Source organism: Capra hircus, chromosome 2 (genome assembly GCF_001704415.2).
Source record: "Capra hircus breed San Clemente chromosome 2, ASM170441v1, whole genome shotgun sequence".
Taxonomy (NCBI): Eukaryota; Metazoa; Chordata; class Mammalia; order Artiodactyla; family Bovidae; genus Capra; species Capra hircus.
In genome coordinates, this window is record NC_030809.1 from 9,967,582 (window position 1) to 9,992,604 (window position 25,023).

The 25,023-nt window shown below is 45.7% G+C and overlaps 1 protein-coding gene across 2 annotated transcripts in view; it reads left to right on the forward strand.

Annotated features, from left to right (window-relative positions):
- WDTC1 (WD and tetratricopeptide repeats 1) overlaps positions 1 to 25,023 on the forward strand; it is a 63,049-nt gene that overhangs the window by 30,487 nt on the left and 7,539 nt on the right. The window contains exons 4-12 of one of the 2 annotated variants that reach the window (XM_018056637.1): positions 13,782 to 13,828; positions 14,264 to 14,375; positions 17,068 to 17,255; positions 19,305 to 19,487; positions 20,204 to 20,298; positions 20,676 to 20,791; positions 22,126 to 22,201; positions 22,815 to 22,923; positions 23,589 to 23,762. In XM_018056637.1, the coding sequence (XP_017912126.1) occupies positions 13,782 to 13,828; positions 14,264 to 14,375; positions 17,068 to 17,255; positions 19,305 to 19,487; positions 20,204 to 20,298; positions 20,676 to 20,791; positions 22,126 to 22,201; positions 22,815 to 22,923; positions 23,589 to 23,762 (1,100 nt within the window). The remainder of the gene's footprint in view (positions 1 to 13,781; positions 13,829 to 14,263; positions 14,376 to 17,067; positions 17,256 to 19,304; positions 19,488 to 20,203; positions 20,299 to 20,675; positions 20,792 to 22,125; positions 22,202 to 22,814; positions 22,924 to 23,588; positions 23,763 to 25,023) is intronic. The other variant, XM_018056645.1, reaches the window with a different exon arrangement.

A 25,023-nucleotide genomic window follows, 5' to 3' on the forward strand; every position in this document is an offset into this window, starting at 1 on the left:
ATCAAGTAGTTACCCTGAAAGAAAGAGATGGAGCAGAGATCTGACTTTGTGAGAGATTTCAAGGGCTGTCCTTTATATCAGGAGCCAGCGGATTATGACTTGCAGGCCAAATGCAGCCTGCCACCTTTTTGTTGATTTTGAGTTTTTGGTGTTTTTTTTTTTTTTAAGTTTATGTGTTTTATGTAAGTGTACAATTCAGTGGGTTTTTTGTTTTGTTTTTTAGTATATTCACACAGTTGTGCAGCTGTCACCATTACCTAATTCCATACATTTTATCACCCCAAAATAGAAGCTCTTTACCCATAGTACTCCTCATCCCCTACCCCTGGCTCCACCTCCTGGCAACCACTCATCTATTTTCTATCTCTGTGGATTTTTGGAGAAGGTGATGGCACCCCACTCCAGTACTGTTGCCTGAAGAATCCCATGGACAGAGGAGCCTGGTAGGCTGCAGTCCATGGGGTCGCGAAGAGTTGGACACAACTGAGCGACTTCACTTTCACTTTTCACTTTCATGCATTGGAGAAGGAAATGGCAACCCACTCCAGTGTTCTTGCCTGGAGAATCCCAGGGACGGGGAGCCTGGTGGGCTGCCGTCTATGGTGTTGCACAGAGTTGGACATGACTGAAGTAACTTAGCAGCAGCATGGATTTTCCTATTCTGGATACTTCATATGAATGGAATCATATACTATGTAGCTTTTTGTATCTGACTTGGTCATTATGGGGGCTTCCCTTGTGGCTCAGACAGGTAATGTGGGAAACATCAGTTTGATCCCTAGGTCAGGAAGATCCCTGGAGAAGGAAATGGCTACCCACTCCAGTATTCTTGCCTGGAGAATTCCGTGGACCGAGGAGCCTGGCAGGCTACAGTCCATCAGGCTGCAAAGAGTCAGACGTGACTGAGTGACTAACATCTTTTTCATTTCCTTAATATGATAATTTCAAGATTTACCTGTGTTGAAGCATGAATCATACTCCATTCCTTTTTATTGCCAAATAACATTCCACTATATGGATATGCCACATTTTATTTATCCAGTCATCCGTTAGTGGATATTTTGTTTGTTTCCACTTTTTGACTATTGTGAATAATGCTGCTGCGAATAATTGGTGTAGATGATTTTGTGCGGACATTTATTTTCAGTTCTTTTAGTTGTATACCTAAGAGTAGAATTGCTGTGTCATATGGCAACTCTATGTTTAATATTTTGAGGAACTGCCAAACTTTTTCCAAATGGCACCACCATTTTACATTTCCATCAGAAATGTACAAGGGTTCCATTTTCTCCATATTCTTTCCAATACTTACTGTCTTTTTTTTATTATTTTTATAGTCATTCCTGGTGGGAGTGATGTGCTATTTCATTGTGGTCTTGATTTGCACTTCCCTAATGACTAATGATGTTGCACTTCTTTACATGTGCTTATTGGCCGTTTGTATATCTTCTTCTTTGGAGGAATGTCTATTCAGATCCTTTGACCATTTTTATTTTTTTAATTAGTTTATTTATTTTAATTGGAGGCTATTTACAATATTATAGTGGTTTTTGCAATACATTGATATGAATCAGCCATGGGTGCACATGTGTCCCCCATCCTGAACGCCCCCTCCCACCTCCCTCCCCATCCCATCCCTCAGGGTCATCCCAGTGCACCAGCCCTGAGCACCCTATCTCATGCATCAAACCTGGACTGGCGGTCTATATCACATATGATAATATACATGTTTCAGTGCTGTTCTCTCAAATCATCCCACCCTTGCCTTCTCCCACAGAGTCCAAAAGCCTATCCTTTACCTATTTGTCTCTCTTGCTGTCTCACATATAAGGTCAATGTTACCATCTTTCTAAATTCCATATATATGTGTTAATATACTGTATTAATGTTTTTCTATTCTGACTTACTTCACTCTATATAATAGGCTCCAGTTTCATCCATCTCATTAGAACTGATTCAAATGCATTCTTTTTAATGGCTGAGTAATACTCCATTGTGTATATGTACCACAGCTTTCTTATCCATTCGTCTGCCAATGTACATCTAGGGTTGCTTCCATATCCAAGCTATTGTAAACAGTGCTGTGATGAACGTTGGGGTACACGTGTCTCTTTCAGTTCTGGTTTCCGTGGTGTGTGTGCCCAGCAGTGGGATTGCTGGGTCATATGGCAGTTCTATTTCCAGTTTTTTAATGAATCTCCACACTGTTCTCCATAGTGGGTGTACTAGTTTGCATTCCCACCAACAGTGTATTTCTCCACACCCTCACCAGCATTTATTGTTTGTAGACTTTTTTGATAGCAGCCATTCTGACTGGAGTGAGATGATACCTCATTGTGATTTTGTTTTGCATTTCTCTGATGATGAGTGATGTTGAACATCTTTTCATGTGTTAGCCATCTGTATGCCTTCTTTGGAGAAATGTCTGCTTAGTTCTTTGGTTCACTTTTTGATTGGGTTGTTAATTTTTCTGGAATTGAGGTTCATGAGCTGCCTGTATATTTTGAAGATTAATTCTTTGTCAGTTGCTTCGTTTGCTATTATTTTCTCCCATTCTGAAGGCTGTCTTTTCACCTTGGTTATAGTTTCCTTCATTGTGCAAAAGCTTTTAAGTTTAATTAGGTCCCATTAGTTTATTTTTGCTTTTATTTCCATTACTCTGGGAGGTGGGTCATAGAGGATCCTGCTGTGATTTATGTCAGAGAGTGTTTTGCCTATGTTTTCCTCCAGGAGTTTTATAGTTTCTGGTCTTACATTTAGATATTTGATCCATTTTGAGTTTATTTTTGTGAATGGTCTTAGAAAGTGTCCTAGTTTCATTCTTTTACAAGTGGTTGGCCAGTTTTCCCAGCACCACTTGTTAAAGAGATTGTCTTTTCTCCATTGTATATTCTTGCCTCCTTTGTCAAAAATAAGGTCTCCATAGGTGAGTGGATTTATCTCTGGGCTTTCTATTTTGTTCCATTGATCTATATTTCTGTTTTTGTGCCAGTACCATACTTTCTTGATGACTGTAGCTTTGTAGTATAGTCTGAAGTCAGGCAGGTTGATTCCTCCAGTTCCATTCTTTCTCAAGATTGCTTTGGCTATTCGAGGTTTTTTGTATTTCCATACAAATTGTGAAATTATTTGTTCTAGTTCTCCAAAAAATACCATTGGAAGCTTGGTAGGGATTGCACTGAATCTCTAGATTGCTTTGGGTAGTATACTTATTTTCGTTATATTGATTCTTCTGATCCATGAACATGGTATATTTCTCCATCTATTTGTACTTTGACCATTTTTAAACTGTTATTTATTGTTGAGTCATAAGAATTCTTTGTATGTCCTAGATAATAAACCTTTATCAGATTTATGTGATTTGAAAATTTTCCTCCCATTCTGTGGATTTTTTCACTTTCTTGAGAGCACTTTTGACTCACAAAACTTTTAATTTTCTTGAAGTCCAAGTTATTTTCTTTATTTTTTCATTTACACTTTTGATGTCATATATAAGAAGCCATTTCCTAATACAAGATCACAAAGATATATACACTTGTGTTTTCTTCTAAAAGTTTTATAGTTTTAAGTCTTCTGTGTTTGTCTTTTATTCATTTTAGGTTAATTTTTATATATGGTGTCATGTTGAGGCCCAGTTTCATTCTTTTGCATATACATATTCAGTTATATATATGGGCTTCCCTCACAGCTCAGTTGGTAAAGAATCTGCCAACAATGCAGGAGACCCGGGTTCTATTCCTGGGTCAGGAAGATCTCCTGGAAAAGGAAATGGCAACCCACTCCACTATTCTTGCCTGGAGAATCCCATGGACAGAGGAGCCTGGCAGGCTATAGTCCACGGGGTTGCAAGAGTTGGACATGACTTAGCGACTAAACCACTACCACCATTCAGTTATTGGGCTTCTCAGGTGGCGCTATTGGTAAAGAACCCACCTGCCACAGCAGATAGACGTAAGAGACTTAGATTTGATCCCTGGGTAGGCAAGATCCCGTGGAGGAGGACATGGCAAATCACTTTGGTACTCTTGCCTAGAGAATCCATGGAGAGAGGAGCCTGGTGGGCTGCTGTGCATAGGGTCACAGAGGGTCGGACATGACTGAAGTGACTAAGCAGCAGTGGCATTCAGTTACTACAGCATCATCTGTTGAAAAGACTACTCTTTCTCTCATTTGAATTGTCACAGCACTCTTGTTGGAAATCAGCTGCTGCTGCTCTGCTGCTGCTAAGTCATGTCAGTCGTGTCCGACTCTGTACAACCCCATAGACGGCAGCCTAACAGGCTCCTTGGTCCCTGGGATTTGCCAGGCAAGAATACTGGAGTGGGTTGCCATTTCCTTCTCCAATGCATGAAAGTGAAAAGTGAAAGTGAAGTCGCTCAGTCATATCTGACTCTTTGTGACCCCATGGACTGCAGCCTACCAGGCTCCTCTGTCCATGGGATTCTTCAGGCAAGAGTACTAGAGTGGGGTGCCATTGCCTTCTCCGGGAAATCAGCTAACCTTACATAAATGTATAGGTTTGTTTGTGGCCTATAGGACACCATTAGAATCTTGCCTCTGCTCATCTCCAAAACTTAGCTTGCCTTACTCTGTCCCTTTTATCCCTATATTCTAGCCACTGGCCTTAATTCTTTGTCTATAGCATGCCAAGCCTCTTCTTACCTTTGTACTTGTTCTTTCCTATGCCTGGCATGCTTTTCTTTCTCAGCGTTCATATTTCTTCTCAAACTTATCTATAGTGTTTCCCTGGCCAGTGTATCTAAAGTATAACCCATCACCATGTTTTCTTTTCTTTAAATTAATTAATTTTCTGGTTGCACTGGATCTTCATTGCTGTGCAGGGGCTTTCTCTAGTTGCAGCAAATGGGAGCGAACTCTTCGTGGTGCATGGGCTTCCTATTGCTGTGGCTTCTCATGTTGCAGAGCACAGACTGTAGGCACGCAGGCTTCAGTAGTCGCACTGTGTGGGCTCAGTTGGTGCAGCATATAGTTCTAGGGCACGTGGGCTTCAGTAACTGCAGCACATAGGCTTGGTAGTTGTGGCTCTCAGACCCGAGAGTTTGCAGCCTCAGTAGTTGTGACCCACAGGCTCAATAGCTGTGGCACATGGGCTTAGTTGCTCTGTGGCATGTGGAATCTTCCTGGACCTGGGATTGAACCCATGTCCCCTTCATTGGGAGGTGGATTCCTATCCATTGCACCATCAGCTAAGTCCCACCATGTTTTATTTTCTACATAGCAGTTATCACTGTCTGAACTCATTTTACTGATTGCTGTGCTTATTTTTTTTCATCTCCCTCATGACTGGAGTTCTTTATCTTATTTACCACTATAGCCTTTGCACATATAAGAGTGCCTATTTTATAAGAAATAAAAATAAAGTCAACCCATCAATCAAATAAAGTGAATTTGCTGGGATAGACAGCAGATATAGGTCAGCATAAGGAAAAAGTTTCTCATATGGTTGTTGACTCACTCCACTATATTCATACTTAGGTTTTTACGTAAACATATAGCAGTTGAAATATATATTACCTTATTTTTTATAGAAATATGTTTTAAATCGTTCCTTTTAATAACTTCTAGGAGGATTTTTCCTTCCCCAGTAATCATAGTTCACATTAGGCTGTACTGTAAGTCTTAAATTATCCTGGTGCAGGGGAAAGAACATATTTGGACTTGATTTCCAATTTTGCTACTCGGCTATCACAGTGTTTTACAAATACTGATTTGTTCCCCACAACAATTCTATGAGGTTATGTATGTTATCACTGTTTTTTTAGAGATATAAAACCTGAAACACAGAGAAGTTATAGGACTTCCTCAAGGAAACACAGCTTGTGAACCCAGAAACACATTTATTGTCCTTTATGAACAGTTTAATGAATTTTGAAGAGTAATTATGTGAAGCAGTTAGGACAGGGCCTGACACGTAGTATGATGAGTTTTAGTTATTCTTGTTTCTCTTACTACTCTAGTAGGTAGTTTTCAGTCATACTAAAATTTGAGAAAGCGTTGAACTCGGTTAAAGAAGCAACAGAAGGATTTTACAGAGATGTTTGTGTACTCACATCATTCTGCCTTTAAGATAACTGAGTTTTATTTGCCTTCAGGACTCACTACATTCTGTTATTTTGCGACTGTGTAATCTTAATACATTAAGGCTAATAAACAACATGTATTGTGAAGTTTAAATGAATTGGCATACATGAAAGCTTAGCACTTACAGCCACATAGCAGACATTTCAGTTTTGAGGGAGATAACCTGGAATTTAAAAAGGCACTATGACACCATGGTTAAGAGCCAAGCTGTGGAGTCTGTCAGACATGGATTCACATTCTTACTATACTGTTTATGCAGTATGGATATTAACCTTTTTTTCATGTAAAAAAATGAGAATAGTAGTAGTATTTCCATCATGAGGCAGTTGTAAAGTTCAACTCAGCATTAAGTAAAGGACATAATATTGTCCCTAGAGGATGGTGAGATAGCACTTATTATGTATTAGCTACTACTATCACTATCGTTATGATTACCTTTTTTCTTCCCTCTCTTTATTGAAGTATGATTTGCCTAAAAATAAAGTACATAGGTCTCAGGTTGGATGAGTTTTGGCACTTGAGTAACTACTACTCATAACAAGACAGAAAATACTTCCATCACCCTAGAAGTTCCCATGGTGCCCTTTCCAGTCAACACTCCTCTCTCAGAGCAACCACTTTTTGGCTTCTGTCTCCATAGATTAGTTTGTTTGTGTTTTATTTCTCCCCATAGGTTAATTTTGGCTGTTCATACACTTTCTGAAACTGGAATTATACAGTATGCATGTTTTTCTGTTTGGCTTCTTTTGCTTAGCATCATGTGTTTTGAGTTTCATCCACGTGGTTTCATGTATCTGTGGTAGTTCCTTTTTATTTCTGAGTAGGATTACACTGTTTGAATACACTACATTTTGTGTATCTCTTCTCCTGTTGATGATCATTTGGGTTATTTCTAGTGTAGGGACTTTGAAAATTAAAGCATAGGCTGCAGTCCATGGGGTCGCTAAGAGTCAGACACGACTGAGTGACTTCACTTTCACTTTTCACTTTCATGCATTGGAGAAGGAAATGGCAGCCCACTCCAGTGTTCTTGTCTGGAGAATCCCAGGGGTGGGGGAGCCTGGTGGGCTGCCATCTATGGGGTCGCACAGAGTTGGATATGACTGAAGCGACTTAGCAGCAGCAGCAGCAGGGATATTCTTATACCAGTCTTTAGGTGGACAAATGTCTTCATTTCCCCTGAGTAAATACCTAAGGAATGGAATTGCTGGGTCATAGGGTAGATATGAGAAACGCTGGACTGGAAGAAACACAAGCTGGAATCAAGACTGCCAGGAGAAATATCAATAACCTCAGATATGCAGATGACACCACCCTTATGGCAGAAAGTGAAGAGGAACTAAAAAGCCTCTTGATGAAAGTGAAAGAGGAGAGTGAAAAAGTTGGCTTAAAGCTCAACATTCAGAAAACTAAGATCTTGGCATCCGGTCCCATCAGTTCATGGGAAATAGATGGGGAAACAATGGAAACAGTGTCAGACTTTATTTTTTGGGGCTCCAAAATCACTGCAGATGGTGACTGCAGCCATGAAATTAAAAGACGCTTACTCCTTGGAAGAAAAGTTATGAGCAACCTAGATAGTATATTCAAAAGCAGAGACATTACTTTGCCGACTAAGGTCCTCTAGTCAAGGCTATGGTTTTTCCTGTGGCCATGTGTGGATGTGAGAGTTGGACTGTGAAGAAGGCTGAGTGCCGAAGAATTGATGCTTTTGAACTGTGGTGTTGGAGAAGACTCTGAGAGTCCCTTGGACTGCAAGGAGATCCAACCAGTCCATTCTGAAGGAGTTCAACCCTGGGATTTCTTTGGAAGGAATGATGCTAAAGCTGAAGCTCAAGTACTTTGGCCACCTCATGTGAAGAGTTGACTCGTTGGAAAAGACTCTGATGCTGGGAGGGATTGGGGGCAGGAGGAGAAGGGGACGACCGAGGATGAGATGGCTGGATGGCATCACGGACTCGATGGACATGAGTCTGAGTGAACTCCGGCAGTTGGTGATGGACAGGGAGGCCTGGCGTGCTGCGATTCATGGGGTCGCAAAGAGTCGGACATGACTGAGTGACTGAACTGAACTGAACTGAGGGTAGATATGAATTTGACTTTATATCAAACTGACAGTTTTCTAAGGTGATAGTAGCAGTGAGATCTCTTTTTAATACGGGTGGGAATAAGGGTGGTATTTGAGGTAATTCAGCACAGAGAAATATTTGGAGTCATATGGACCTGGGTTCCTATCCAGGCTCTGGTGTTTACAGTCTGAGTGACTTATTTAATATCTCTGAGACTTAGTCTTACCTGTAAAAAGGGAGTGACAATAAGATCATGTATATTGCTATCTAGTATTCTACCCAGCAGTGGCATACCAAGCTGGGGGCAGTAGTGCAGGCTTGTAAGGGGGTGTGTGGTCTGCAAAGAATTAAAAGCAGTAAGAAAACCACCTAAGTGTCTGCTTTTTAGCATCATTATGCACCTGCAGGTCGAAGCAGCGTCAGTGATAAAATGCTTCTCCTTGCCTCCTTTTCCTCCTGTATACTATGCTGCCTAGCAATTATGGGAATTTATAATAAATAGTCATTATAAGCAATCTTTAGTCAAGTTAAGCAGGAAGTAAGAGGTTGGAATTTGGAACCTGAGTGAGATCTAGGACTTTTGTTACAGGTTTGTTCTCTCTGCAGTTTGTTTCTTCCTTATTCCTGGTATGCAAGGCTCACCATAAGTAGGGACATGTCCAGGGTTCCAGGGAGCCAGCCACACAGATGTCTGTTCCTCTCTCGGAGCCATCTGTAAACAGCCACTCCTCTCTGTTTCTTTAAAGTTTGAGGTTTTCTCCCTTCTTTTTTACCCACTGTTTAATTCTGATATGACATAGACATATTTTCTTCCATTGTATTCTTCAACTTAATTCTAGATCACGTACCTCATCTAAGCCAGGCTTATTTATCAAGGCCAAAACAAATCCTCTTAAATACCCCATACCTTATATAAATTAGCTTCCCAAACACATATTCTAACTTATAGAGCCCTTTATTAATGCCTTTTGTCAACAGTTAATTTGTATTTTTGTAGAATCTGATTTGGACTTTCTCTCTACACTTTCTCCAACTTACATGTCTCTGAGCTGTTTTTTCTGTGTAAAAATGAGTCATAAGTAACACGTTTGTCTGCTGTGGCCTGTCTTCTGTACGTTGGATGCGCTACTAATTGAGGACAAAAATAATAATTCTGGAAGCATTCATGCATTTTTCAGACAGTGCTTACAAGCCCGAGCCCTTGAGTTAAAATGCTTCCTGATACCACTGCTAGCTGTGCTGCATTAGCCATGTCCAGCTTGTGGGTGTGTGTTGGTTTGGTTTATACCACCAAGCAACTCTCCAATACCAGCTGGTTCCCTACAATTTAACTCAATTCTGATACTGTCTACCTGGAGATAGTGTCAGATCCCACAGGTTAAGAGCTCAGCCCTTAACCACTGGACCACCAAGGAAGTCAAAAGCTTAGTCCTATAAACAACCCTGCTGCCCTTCAGCCCCAACAGCTACTTCAGACACCAATTGCTAATCCAGGTTGTCACCTGTGCTTTTGACTAATTGTAGATTAGAAGTTCCAAGGGGCTTCCCTGGTGGCTCAGACAGTAAAGAGTTTGACTGCAATGGTCGAGGCCTGGGTTCGATCCCTGAGTCAGGAAGATCCCTTGGAGAAGGAAATGGCAATCCACTCCAGTATTTTTGCCTGGAGAATTCTGTGAACAGAGGAACCTGGCAGTCGACAGGATCACAAAGAGTCAAACATGACTGAGCGACTAACGTTTCATAAGTTCCAAACCCCTTTTCCTTGGTTTCAATTAATTTGCTAAAGTGACTCACAGAACTCAGAGAAACATTTTACTTACTAGATTACTGGTTTATTATAAAATGATATAATTCAGAAAACAACCAGATAAAAGAGGTGCAGAGGGCAAGGTACATGGGATGGGCTGCATAGCTTCCATGTCCTCTCCCAGCATGCCACTCTCCTAAATCCGCATGTGTACCAACACAGAAGCTCTCTGAACCCTGTCCTTTTGTGTATCCCATTACATTGGCTGGTTGATTAAATCATCATCCATTGGTGATCACTTCAGCCTCCAGCCCCTCTCCCCTCCCTGGAGGTCAGAGAAGTGAGACTGAAAGTCCCAACCCTCCGATCATATGTTTGGTTCTCCTGGTAACCAGCCTGCACCCTTAGGTGCTTCCCAAAAATCTCTTCATTAACATAGACTCTGGTGTTAGTTGAAAGAGGTTTGTTATGGATATCACGATATCTTTATTACTTTTATTACTTAGAGAATTCCTGGAGAAGGAAATGGCAACCCACTCCAGTGTTCTTGCCTGGAGAATCCCAGGGATGGAGGAGCCTAGTGGGCTGCCGTCTATGGGGTTGCACAGAGTTGGACACAACTGAAGCAACTTAGCAGCAGCAGCATACAGAGTGAAGTAAGCCAGAAAGAAAAACACCAATACAGTATACTAACGCATATATATGGAATTTAGAAAGATGGTAATGATAACCCTGTATGAGAGACAGCAAAAGAGACACAGATGTATAGAACAGTCTTTTGGACTCTGTGGGAGAGGGTGAGGGTGGGATGATATGGGAGAATGGCATTGAATCATGTAAATTATCACATGTGAAACAAATCACCAGTCCAGGTTCGATGCATGATATAGGGTGCTTGGGGCTGGTGCACTGGGATGACCCAGAGGGATGGGATGGGGATGGGGAGGGAGGTGGAAGGGGGGTTCAGGATGGGGAACACATGTACACCCATGGCGGATTCATGTCAATGTATGGCAAAACCAATACAATATTGTAAAGTAAATAATGGGGAAAAAAATTCCAAGGGTTTTTAGGACTTCTGTGCCAGACAGACTGTATCAAGACTACATCTTTCTGACATACAATAAATACATATAAATTACAGAATCGCAGCAGTTTACCTAACCTCTCTGGGTATTGGGTTTTTTGGGGGAGTTTTTTTGGAGGGTGGGGAGCTGTTTTTTTGTTTTGTTTTGTTTTGTTTTTCAGTCATACTGCTCAGCTTAGTTCCCTGAACAGGGATCAAACCCACACCCCCTGTGTTGGAAGTATAGAATCTTAACCACTGGACCTCCAGGGAAGTTTTTCTTATCCATGAAATAAGTAATGATACCTGCTTCTTAAACAAGATAATGGATGTAGAATGCTGTAAAATTCCTATGGCTGTCGTAACAAATTACCATAAACTTTTAGTGGCTTAAAACAACACAAATGGATTCTCTTCTAGTTCTGTAGGTCGGAAGTCTGACCTGGGTCTCACAAGCCTGATGTCTTGACAGGGCTTTGTTCCTTCTGGAGGCTGTAGAGCAGAATCCGTTTTCTTGCACTTCCCAGTTTCTGGCATTTCTTGGCTAGAAGAAACCTTCCATCTTTAGAACTGGCAGTCGTCAGTCAAGTCCATTTCACACTTACACCTCTCTACTCTCTGCAGCCAAGAAAGGTCCTCTGATTTTAAGGACTCCTGTGATTGTATTGGGCTCCCCTGGATAAAGATAATCTCCCTACCTCAAAGATTTTAACCTTAATCATATCTGTAGAGTCCCTTTGCCATCTATCATAATGTATTCATGGGTTCCAGAAGACCACGGCATGGGCATTTGTAAGGGGGCCATTGTTCTGCCCACCACAGGTGCAAGATACTATGCCTAGCTCTTTGTAAGCCCTCGGTAAGTGATGAACATTGAAAGCCCTCAGCACTCTCGGAAATTGCAAGCTGAAGATGTGACCCCTGGGCACAAGTAATTTAAAGCCTGGTGGGAAAATGAGAGGGGTGAGGACAGAAATGAATCTGATTCAGGAAGAGTGACCAGAGTCGTGTATGGATTTCAACCCAGTGCCATGGGAAAGTGAGAGGCCACAGGTCACCCAGTGGTCTGGCAAGTTGAACAGAGTGAATGTGTCAGTAATGTATTGAAGTGCAGAACCTACAAAGACATGAGGTTCAACCCACATGAGAATTTTTATAGAACAATGGGTGAGAGGGAAGGAAAAAGCAGAGGAAAAGCCTCTGCTGACGAGAGAGTCAGGGGTTGGTTCATTCTCTCAAGTCTTCCCACAAGGCCCACCAGACCCACTTGTTCACTGCGCAGCAGATACGTGCCGGGCACTGTTCCTGGCCTTGGGGATACAGGGAGCATGGTCACAGAGGCCGCTCTCCCCCACTCAGTGTGGTGAAACAGACAACCGTCTCAGCACAGAGCCGTGGTACAGCGTGACAGTAGGAGCCCGCAGGGAGGGTGTGCCTCCTTCCCAGGTTTACGGGATGGGAGCAGCTTCTTGAGGGACCTGCCCACGAACTGAGACCTGAAGAATGAGTTGGTCAGGATGCTCTGAGCCACAAGTAACAGCCCAGCTCGAGTGACCTTAAAGCAACGAGCAGACTGGCTCCTGACTAGAGCCCAGGAGTCGGGTAGGCATCAGGGTGGGTTACTCTGGTCATTCTGGCTCCATCTTTCTGTGATTCCTTTGGCTGGGCTTTCCTCTCCATGTTTATTTCACTGTCAGGCTGGCTACCCTCGTGGTCACAGTTCTAGGAGTCACATCAGGACACCCAGCATCCACAGGAAGAAAGGCGTCCCGTTTGTAGACTCTTTTCTGAAAATGAGAAAACTTCTTTTCTACATGCTCTCAACTCCTGGCCCCCTTGCATCCAGTTGGGGTTACAGGCTCATTTCTGAGCCAGTCCCTATGTCTGGGTGAATGCCATGTCCAATCTGGCTTAGATCTAAGTTCCTGAACCCACCATTGTGGAAAGGACAATGAACTTAGACTTCCTGAAATACATGGTCTTAGTTTGGGCTGGACAGATAATGAAGTGAAAATCAAGATGCCGTTAGGAATGAGGGAAAGAAAGAACAGCATGTAGGAACGGAAGTGGCTTGTTCTCGTCTTCTCTCGTGTAAGACTTGTTTCTGCCACTGTATACCTTCTGCTTTTCATGGCTTCTGTTTCCTCGTAACTCTAGCTTTGCCGTGACTTCTCTCTGTGCATGCTTTCAACTGCAGCATTCGTCAGTAAGTGCCTCACTTCTCCATGTTTCTCAATTCACATCCCTGTGCTTAATTTACCTCACTTTAAACGTGCTTGCAGTAAGCTCCAGAAGACCAGGGACTTTGTTATACCCCCAGCACCTGAGCGGTACCTGGCATGCAGTGAGTGCTGGATAAATGTGTGCCAGGTGAATGAAAGATCAGGCTTCTAGCTAACTGGCTGCGTTTTGGTCAGTTGGGCTCCTCTGTCCAGGTTTTCTGCAGCTGAGGGGCTGTTCCCTGAAGTGACTGTTTAATAGATGCCCCTCTAGTGGTAGGAGCAGAAATTTGTTTGGATACACTTCCACAATTACCTGAGCTTCGGTTTACTTTTCTGCAAAATAAAGTCAATAAAATCTTCCCTTTGTGGCTCAGAGGGGTTCAATATCAAGTGGAATTATGCGTATGAAAGTGTACTACATATTGTGAACTGCAAGGTGGTTTGATTCAGTCCTGGTCAATCACATACACCTAGAAAACACTGATGATGGAAAAGCTATTTTATCTGTTCACTTCTACTTCTTGACATTGAATTCTCCAGGAGAACTTCTAACTGGCTCTCTTCTTGTCCCCCAGGGTCACTCAGGATGTGTCAACTGTCTGGAGTGGAACGAGAAAGGAGAGTAAGTATGAGATCCGGCACCTACGGGTGCCGGAGGAGGGTTTGGGGAGGTTGGGAGGAGGGGATTTTCCTTCCTCTTTGTAGATCTAAGGAAAAGAGTAGACTCAAAAGAGAAGTTGGGTCCTCTGCTCTCTGCTGTGTCCTTAAGTTTCATTCATCAGCAGCACACAGTTAAATAATGAATCCCAGATAGATGGAAGGTTGGATGACCTTCCAAACTCTGTTTTTTTTGATAAGCTAATGCATTTAAGGAAAAATGAGAAATCCTCAGAACAAAATAAAAGAGAATCAATCACTGTTTATAAGATAACCTTATATTGTGTGACACATACTGTTGTTCTTAAAGTTGTATGTGGCCTAAGTCCTTTTCACCTGGGAAACACGGGATAGAGGAACTTGAGGAGAGGTCAAAACTGTCCTCTCTCTCTGCTTACAGCTTGCTGGCCTCTGGTTCTGACGACCAGCACACGATTGTGTGGGACCCGCTGCACCACAAGAAGCTGCTTTCCATGCACACAGGACACACTGCAAATATCTTTTCTGTCAAGGTGAGCAGGATGAGCCACAGAGCAGATGAATGGTGTGACTGGGCTGTGTGTGGCCGTGCTTGCGTGTGTGTCTCCCACCTACCCTGGGGGTCACAGACATCTTTGTGATCTGAGCATCTGCTGGTGATTTCTAAAACTCTCTGTCTCTTTTCCATGCGCTAATTCCTCTCTCAGAGCCAAGAGGTCAGCTCCAAATGAATGTATACGCATGTGAGTGGTGATGATATAAGGTACGGTTCTGAGTATGAACTTTGATAGCATAGCAGGCAGACCCATGTTTGACTCCCTTATCTGCCTCTTGGAAGCTGTGTGAGCTGGGCAAATCACCTGACCTCTCTGAGCCTGTTTACCCATCTATAAAAAGGAAGTAGCTAAGGAAAATCCTTCAAATTCATGAATAAATAATTTAACTAGAAAGGGAAGTAGCAATCCACAGGGTTGATGTTACAGTTTAAGGAGATGGTTGATTAAAAAAAAAAAAAAAAAGCACCTGGCCCAGGTGATTGTAGGAAATGAGTCTGCTGTTTTTTGGTGGAGGGGAGGAGGGAGGGGACTTACAAATGTCTTCAGACCTCTGAAAGTGAAAGTGTCCAACTCTTTGCGACCCCATGAACTGTATAGTCCACCAGCCCCTTCTGTCCATGGGATTCTCCAAACAAGGATACTGGAATGGGTAGCCATTCCTGTCTCCAGGGGGTCTTCCCGACCCAGGGATCGAACCCAGGTCTTCCACCTTGTGGGCAGATTCTTTACTGTCTGAGCCACTGGTGAGGCCCCTCTTCAGACCTCGGGAGACCTGTTATGTGGAAGTAACGTGAGGCTTGTCCCTTTTGGTCCCAGAGAACAGACCTCGGATTAGTGACTATGAGTTTTCAGAAGCAGATGTAGGCCTGATGAAGGAAAGAACTGTCTAATACTTAGAGGTATTTGGAAAAGGCAAAATGGGCCTTCTGAGGATGTAGTCAGTGTCCCAGCACTGAGGTATTCCTCACTGGGAACTTTAAAGAAATGACCTTTAAGGACGTTTCCAGCTCTGAAATTCTGTAATGGTATATGTGAGGGTGAGGCTGTCCTTTGGAAAGCCTCACTCGTCCAAGAAATCTTTTCCTGATTAATATCAAGACCAATTACAAGAAGCCTAAAGAGGAAGACAGATTCAAGAGCTCAAAACCAACTTATTTCCCTAGTCAGAACTTCTTTCCCAGCTCTGACTCTCATCTACTGTCCCAAGGACCAAGCCTAGGTTAATTTCTGTGATTTTTAATGTCAGAGAAATGCTGATTCACCTCTCACATGATGACTAGAAACTGCTCTCGTCCCCTGAAAAGTGTTAGGTCTAGTTTAAATCGGTGGGGTCAGATCAGAAGAAGGGACCTAAGCCATCATTTTGGCATCATAGAACACAAAATGTCGAGTTCAGAGATCAGACTTGGACAGTGGCCTTGATATTCCCTAATACTAAGACCTTGGGCAAGACCCTCAGCCTCCTCTTCTGTTATAAAAGGGTTCCTCTCCCTTCTGGTGATAAACCACAGATGTATTTAACCCACGAGCTCCCCCTAGTGGCATCTGTAATGTCGGGCGAGTAGGGCAGCAGCCACAAGCTCTTCCCAAGGGCTCTTCTGTTTCTGTTGCGAGTGGGGTGTGTGTTGTTTCCAGACAGGGTTAAAGATCACTAGTTGTCCCTAAAAATGATCAAATTCCATCTTTCATCTAGCCCTTATGCTGGTGAGCTATCAGAGAAGTGGATGTGGAAAGAGTGAATTTTTAGCTCAAGCCAGGTGGAACTTTAGTATTTTTAGACAAAATTTTAGTATTAATCAAAATTATGTTTGTGGCTGTTTTGTCCTTGCCATATGTGATCTGGACCCTTTTGTTCTCAGCTTCATTGGAATGATAGGATTGTCCTTCTGAATGATGGCCACATAGAGCAGTAGCCTTCTGATGCTCAGCCCTTCTCCAAGGTCTGAGGTCTGAGCCATTTCCAGCACTGCCCTTATAAGGAGTGCTACTTGGAGCATCTTTGCACGGGTCCTGTTTTTCTTTTAGAATTACTTCCCAGAAGTGGTAGCTTTGGGTCAAAAGATAGAAATAGTTTTTATCTGTTACCTATTGCCTGATTGTTCTCTAGAAGTATTTGAACCAATTTAAAACACCCACTCTCTTAAAACACTAAGGGACTTGTGTTTTAAGACTAATTTATTACTTAACTCCCAGGTTATTAAATAGTCATCATGAAGCATCTAGGAGTCAGACAGACTTGAATTTGAACCCAGTCCTGCTTAATGCTAACGTCAAACCTCAATTTTAGTGAGATTTTTATATTATATTAATAAGATAAATCACATACTCAATGTCTAAGCACTGGTAAATGCTTAATAAATGGTAACAATGTGATTATCATCCATTCAGCTCTTGGCCTGGGGAAGAATCAGAAGAAGAGAGTTCCTTAGATAGTCCAGCTTGGCGTGGGTCAGGACCACTCTGGAAATAAAGGTGTACACCCTGATTTTGACTGTTAGGCCTACAGGCTGATGCTCAAGATCCAAAGTTCTCTTGGTGGATTGGCTTGGATGGGCTCCTTTTCTCATCTGCTATGGAGAGGGGGGAAAGATGCTAACATGCAGGCTAGTCTCCTTCCATGGCCCACCCCCACCATCTGCCAACCTCTTCTTCAATCTCTCCCAAGCAGTTCCTGCCTCACGCTGGGGACCGCATCTTGATCACAGGGGCAGCTGACTCCAAGGTGCATGTCCACGACCTGACAGTGAAGGAGACGATCCACATGTTTGGAGACCACACGAACCGGGTGAAACGCATCGCCACGGCGCCCATGTGGCCCAACACGTTCTGGAGCGCTGCTGAGGATGGGCTTATCCGGTGAGGCTCTGAGGCAGGGCGTGCGGCCTGGGCCTCCCCTGCTCCTGCTGCACGTGGTGCCGCCTCCCCTCTGCCCTCCTGCTTCCTTCCACAGACCTGGCTCCTTCCCTGCAACAGAGGTCCAGCCTCATTGGTCTGCCCAGCACAGTGATCAGGGCACAGATAGAGTGGGAACACTTGCTGACTCTGTCCTTTGCCTTCCTCACTTCTTGCCCTCTCCTGAGCTACACAAGCGCACTGGCTTTCTCGCCGCCTCGCGCACACAGTCTGCCTCCTCTGGCTTTCGCCCTTGCTGCCCCTCTACCTGGTTTTCTCAGTCCCAGCTCTCTGTCGGCTCTCCTCACCCCAGGGAGACTGCCGAAGAGCCACCTCCTGAGAAGCACCTTCCCTGGCCGCCCTCTGCTACAGACCTTCTGCCGTTGTTTTTTGTCTCCGTGCCCTCACTGTATCCTCTATAGCTCTAGTCACCATCTGGAGTCATTTATTTGCTGGTCCACTCTTTTGTCTGTGTCCCTCACTGAGTAGTGAGCTGCCAGCATTTTTGTCTGTCCTGTCCTGGGTTGTGTCCCTAGAGCCCAGCACGGTGCCTGGCACACAGAGGCACCTGATCCATTTGCCTTGAACAGTCGGCCAGTGGGCATATTCTTGGGAAGGGGACCGCAGCCAGAAATAGTTAAGTGGCCTCTCCCCCTTTCCACTGACCTGCATCATCACGCCTCTGCCTCTGCTTCCCTTGTTCGTGAAATGGCCTCATTGCCTTTCCTAACTCCTTTCTTCAGATATAACCTGAGAACTTTCCCCTGTCTCTACAATCTGCCCAAACTGCCTCCCTTGAGACCCCCTGGGGCTTTGTGCCCTTTTCCTTTCCACAAAGGACAAGGGGTATCTAAGTCATGGAGGAACGAGGACTCAGACCAAGTCAAGTCCTGCCTCTGTCACTCGTGTCCAGGCAAGTCACTTCAGCCTCAGACCTCAGTTTCCTCATCTATAACAAAAACAGTATTTCAGGAAGAGCAATCTGGTGAGGATGGCTGAGAAAGATAAGCGAACGATGAAGAGATTATTGCAGGTGTTTAGGCGGAGGTGGGTGAGCACAGGGGTGATGCCCCTGCCGTTTTCTGGATGTGCCTGCGTCCTAGAAGCAAAACAGGTCCCCGGTAAAGTGTGCTCGTGCTGGATGGGTGTTTTGGCCTGACCTTTACCATTGGCTCAGATGGCGAAGAATCTGTCTGCAATGCAGGAGACCCGGGTTTGATCCCTGCTTTAGGAAGATCCCCTGGAGAAGGGAACGGCTCCCCACCCCAGTATTCTGGCCTGGAGAATGCCATGGACAGAGGAGCCTGGTGGGCTACAGTCCTTGGAGTCCCAAAGAGTTGGACATGACTGAGTGACTTTCACTTTCTCTTTACCGTCTGGATGGGACTTGGGCTTGTTCTGGGAGTTGGCGTTTCTGGGAAGCTCGTAGATGATCTCAAGGTTGTCTTTTCTGTCACCTCTGTACTTCTTTTGTTTCCTGCAAGAAACTAGGTTAAGAATAGAATTAAGAATTAGAATCAAGGAGCAGAGCAGAGTGGTTAAAGCGCAGTCCTCCCAGCTCTGCACCATCCCAGCACTGCACTTACTGCGGTGTCATCCAGGCAAGTTATTGAACTTCTTTTAACTTCTAGTGGTACCTAGGGAGAGTGTGAGAATTTAATTAGATAATACCTGTGTAACACTTGGGAACAATACTGGACACCGAGCAATGTCTCATGAAGTGTTAGTACTCAGTAGTAATAGTACTTAGTGGCAATAATATTGATATCTGTTAAAAAATAAATAAAAGGGTTCAGTAGTATCTACCTTAGGGAGTTCTGTTAGAATAAAAAGAATGTGTGAGAAGCCTACTACTTGGCATTCAGGGCACTCAAGATATGGGAGTAGTTTTTGACATTCTACTTACAAACAGATCCAGAACCCCTCCCGGTTCCTTTGCGCTCCACGCCTTGGCTTCTCCCCTGCCCTCTGCCCACGAACGCAACCCCCAACCCGCTGTGTCCTCTCTCACAGCCAGTATGACCTTCGGGAGAACAGCAAACACTCGGAGGTGCTGATCGACCTGACAGAGTACTGTGGCCAGCTGGTGGAGGCCAAGTGCCTCACCGTCAACCCCCAGGACAACAACTGCCTGGCCGTGGGGGCCAGCGGGCCCTTTGTGAGGCTCTACGACATCCGCATGATCCACAACCACAGGTAGGAATACGCGGCAAGTCCCTGAGAACCTGCTGCCCCTTACCCTCATTGCCAGGCCCTCTTCTCTTTGAGGGGGGGTGGTTTTCATTCTGTGATTTTTTTTTTTTAATAATTCAATCCATGCTTGTTTTTATGAGAAGTGTATTAAAGAAATTACTTTTACTCCATTACCTGAAAGAAATCCCGGTGTATATAAGCTTCTGTGCATACGTAGTGTACATAGTTACCATCTTATACATGTAAACTCCTTTATTTGTACATACAATTTTACTTGATTCTTTTTCTAAAAAAAAAAAGTATACTCAGAACCTCCAGAGAAGTCCCAGACCTGCGTGGCCTGCCAGTCTGGGTTTTCAGAGGACTCCTGGGACAGGTGTACGAACTTCTGGCCTGCGTTACTTTCATTTGTGGATTTGGATGACTGTTGTTACTCTTCACACACTACATGACTTAGAGTAGGCCATGAGCTTTAGCTTCCTCATCTATAAAATGGGAGTAATAGGGTGGCCACGAACCAAAGACTGGTAGGCAGGGCCACTGCGATGGATGTGTCCATAGCTCTCTAGTTGGTTGACTTTTGGGGGTGCTCAGGTAAGGAACAAAGGTACCTCTTCCCATATCTCTCCAGGGACACAAACAGGTTTTTCCCAAGGAAGTGTGGTCCAGCCAGGAGTCCTGATAGGCATTATAACCTATTTTGTTTGCCTTGCCACCAGAAAAAGCATGAAGCAGAGCCCTTCAGCAGGTGTACACACCTTCTGTGACCGGCAGAAGCCCCTCCCGGATGGCGCAGCCCAGTATTACGTAGCAGGTAGGGCTCAGCCCAACTCTGGCCCTAAACTCTTGGTGGGGTGCTGATTGTCTCCAGAGCAGTGCAGGGAGGCAGTGGTGACCGAGAGTCAGACAGACCTGCATTTAATCCTGGTTACCATCCACCAGCTCTTACGTGACCTTTGGCAAATTTCTCACCCTGGAGGAATCTTAGTTTCTTTTCTATAAAATGGGATTATGATGACTCAGTGAGATAGTGTTTAACAGTTGGCCCACTTCATACAGTAAGGGCTCAACACTTAGAGCTGCTTTTCTGGGGAAGATGACTGGTCACTGGGAAGGCTGACTTCTCACAACTCCCTACCCCTTTGGGGAGGGACCAGAAGCCTCCCACGCGGGTACCTCTGCTCCCTGCAGGTCACCTGCCAGTGAAGCTGCCTGACTACAACAACCGTCTGAGAGTGCTGGTTGCCACGTATGTCACCTTCAGCCCCAATGGCACAGAGCTGCTGGTCAACATGGGGGGCGAGCAGGTACGGCTGGCCGCCCGAGGCGGTACCCCCCAACCCCCGCCCCCATATCCGGCAGCCAGGGCTGTGCCCGCCACATCCACTTCCATGAGGCAGACAAGAAGCCTCACTGTAAACGGCGTTACTGTGAAAAACCGAAATGCCGTGGCACCACTGGAATTCCCAGAGAAGTACCCTGCTCTTGAGTGTAAGCTTTAGAATTGACAGACCTGTCTTTAGTCACTGGCCTTTTATTTATGAGCTGTGTGCTGAGACTTTGAACACCTCTCTTCATTTTCCTGAACCTTGGTTTCCTCATCTGCTGCTTTCCTAGGAGGAAATCCTGTGGCTCAGAGCATGCAGCCAGGGTTCTGTTCAGGACCAGTTTTGGGAAGTCTTCTTTGATAATGACCGGTTGCTAAACCTTCTGTTGTTCTCGGTCAGGTTGTTTAATAAGCCTTGCATAAATTAATTTACTCTGCAAACACTCACTGAGTACTTACTCTGGGAGTAGCATTAGCATAAACATGAGGGAGACAGGTGCAAAATATGATCCATGCTAGGCTGACAGGAGAGACATGGCAAGTGAAACAAACCATTGATGACATTTAAAGGCAAGGTGTGATACAGGAGAAATGGGATGTGATACAGGAGACTGGGTGAGCCCCCGAGTTCAGAAGAGGGCTCTGGATCCAGATTGCTGAGCCGTCCCCTGGCTTAAAGGTGGTGTAAGGATAAGTGGGAGAGACAGTCTAGCAGAGTGGTTTGGAGCCAAATAGACTTGGTTTTAGGTGCTGGCTGTGCCACTTGCTGCTTTTATGGCCCTGGATAAATTAATTAAACTCTGAGCCGACATTTCTTCTTCTGGAAAGGTGGCTGATAATAGTACGTTTTTGTGGTACTAAAGATGGTACTCATTTTGTGGTACTCATTTCTAAGATGAAATGAGAAAAGTCATATAAAACACTTAACAGAGGAGCAAAGTAAGGATTCAATACATGTTAAGTAATAATAGGTAATATTTACTGAGGGAAGTAACTAGCAATGTTATTTGGGCAAATTGCTTCTCTGGGGTTTCAGTTTTCCCATTTATAACATGAGACCCCTGAGGCCCTTGTTGACCTAATACACATGTGATTCTAAGGAATGACAGTATTTGAAGCTGTCCACCCCCAGGGCCAGGCACTAGGAGGATTTTCCCACCTGAGGCTTGCTCCAGGAAGCACCCCGTCCTGTGTCACTCGGTGGTTCCCTGCTGAACACTCAGCTGTGTTCCCGAGAGCCGCCCAGGCCTCACTCCTGGCCCGGCCACGGTCTTGCCTCACAATGTCCATCTTCTCTTGACCCCTGCACTCTAGGTCTATTTGTTTGACCTGACTTACAAGCAGCGGCCGTATACCTTCCTCTTGCCTAGAAAATGCCACTCCTCAGGGGGTAAGTGCTCCCTGCCCGGCTCCTTCGGGGCATCTCTGCTGGGAACGTGAGTGTGCGCTGCCTCTGCCGGGCAGCCTGCCCCTTGCCTTGCACTGTGGATGTGATCCTCTGAAAGGAGCAGTTTCTCTGAAATAACACCGTACAGTAAGAAGGAAGGGAGTCCCAGGTCAGAGAGCTCTGGAAAAATGGCTTTGCCTCACAGCCCTTTTCACTTCCCTCAGAAAGAGCAGGTTCTTCCCATGGCTTGGCTCTTGAGGACCTGACGTAGTTGTGCCCTCCCCTGCCGTCCTAGACCAGTCTCCTCAGTGATTCTTCCTGGGGCCTGCAGTTGATTTAGGCACCTCCTCACCCCCCAACTTTTAGGCATCCCTACAGCCAGATAATGCCAAGTTGAAGTTATGTCCCTCTCCAGCCAGCAGAGGGCGCACAGGCTTGCTTTATGTGCTTGCCGGTCTGCCTGTCAGAACTTGCTTTCTGGGAGTAGATCTACCCTGGGAGGGACAGCCCTGCTGTGGAGCCGTCAGATCCCCGGATGGAAGCTGGAGGGCTGCTGAGGAGAAGTGAGGACTGCCTCCTAAGTTGTTGCTGTTCCTTTCTAACCACCCACCGCCAGAAGTTCAGAATGGCAAGATGTCCACCAACGGTGTGTCCAACGGCGTGTCCAACGGCCTGCACCTTCACAGCAATGGCTTCCGGCTGCCAGAGACTAGGGGGCATGTCAGGTAAGGCCAGCCTGACTTGGGGCACAGAGGCTTCTGGAATGTGGCAGTGGTCCCCATGCCACCTCTGCCTGATGGGACTCCAGTCGTGCTCCAGCTGAAGCTCTGGTCTCTTGGTGCCAGTAGCTGGGGTCAGGACCCAGGGGCTAGCGCCTCTTAGCCCTGGGCTCCCTCCTAAAGGGTCCCGCACAGCCAGGCCTCCCCCGTTGTGTTTTCTGCATTCATAGCATCTTCAAGCCTCTTGCACTGCCAGGCCCTGAGCTCAGCTTTTGATACAGAGGTGCCCAGGTCCTCTAGCCCTTGAGAGAAACCTCTCTATAGAGAGATCCATGGGCGGGACTTGGACGGTGACAAAGTTCAGCTCAGCATGGAGGCCGGAGGTGTCAGCTACTTTCATGCCTAGTTTGATGAAGAATTCCTTTAAACCTGTCTAGGACAACTTCATTTCTGCCTGTCTGTTTTTTTTCACTGGCACAAAGCATCTGGAATTGTGGCTATTGACCTGCCACAGTTACCCAAGCCAAGGGTGGGAGTGGCATCCTCTTTCATATGACAGTGCAGATCTCAGGGACCAAGAAAACCTGGGAGGCCTCCAGGCAGGGCCACAGACATCCTGAGGGGCTGCTCTGACCTTCCTTGGTTGGCCTGACACTCTGCTTCCCCCGTAGCCCCCAGGTAGAGCTGCCCCCATACCTGGAGCGGGTGAAACAGCAAGCCAATGAGGCTTTTGCTTGCCAGCAGTGGACCCAGGCCATTCAGCTTTACAGCAAGGCCGTGCAGAGGGCCCCTCACAACGCCATGCTCTATGGGAACCGAGCTGCTGCCTACATGAAGCGCAAGTGGTGAGTGGGCCTGATGGAACCAAGTTGCTGAGGCATCCAGGGACAGTAGCAGTGGCATCCTGCTGCCCCTCAGGGCATGTTAGGCCCAGGCCTCTCACCCATTCCTGGTTGGTGGTGGGCAGGTGCCTGACCTGTTAGTCAGGAAGCTTCAAACACCAGGAGAGCTCACAGTTAAGTGGAACATGTTCACAAGTAGCTTCAGCATGTTAATGCTGTGGTTGCTGGAAGTAGGAATTGGGAGAGTGGTTAATCCCAGTCCTTGGAGAATTGGGCCTTGAATCGGACTTTTAAAGGGGCAGTAGAATCTTGCTAGATGGAAATGAGGCCCTGGTGAATTCAGTTGCTGTCTGTTTGAAGTGATTGTGCAGCGCCTTGACCTTGGAGTTTGCTGTCCTATGCTCTTGGACCCTTTGGACCAAGCACAAGCAGGATCCTAGACATCTGAAGCTGGCTGTGGGTCTTGCTGTGTGGTAATGGCCAGTGGTAAGGGAACAGGTCCATATCCTGAAGAACCCTTTATCTTTGAAGACCACCAGGGCCCCCAGCCCTTCCGCCTACAGCACCAGCAGGCAAGCAGGCAGGCAGACCCCATCCCCCAGCCAGGGCCAGGATGGGAGATGGATAAAGCTGGGCCCACAGCCATTTCTGCTCCGTCTGGCATCCGTCGGCTCTGCCCAGACAGACAGGCCAGCTGGTGTGCCATCGTCTGGCTGCAACTCGGCAGGCCAGAGAGGGAAGCTTAAGAAACCCACCCAAGTCAGCAGGCTGGTGGATGGGGGTTTGGGAAGATGCTGCCCCCACAGGCCTTAGCTCAGACATCAGGAGTTGGCCACGGGCTCAGATGGCAGCCAGCCCCAGGAGATGACAGTTGGGGGCCCTCCTGGGGTGTTTTGCCCCTCTTTTCCAGCAGGTGGGTAGAATGCAGTGGTCTTCATGCAGGCTGTAGGCTGAGCACACTCTCCTGCATTTTTGCTGAGAAGGACTGATGATTTCCCAGTCCACAGTACCCTTAACATCTTCTCTGAATCCCTACTATGCGCTGAGAACTAGAGACACAAAGTTCTGTCCCTCCGAGTTCCTGTGCTCCAGAGCGCACAGCCTCTGGACAGGGGATAAAGAGGTGGGCATGGTCCATCACCGAAGAGGCAGGAAGCAGTGAGTCTTTGAAGGGTCAGGTGAAGTGCCATGGGCAGAGGAAAAGTCGGGTCACTGTACCTGGGGATCAGGGAGCACCGGGAAGACATGGTGTCTGCTTTCAGTG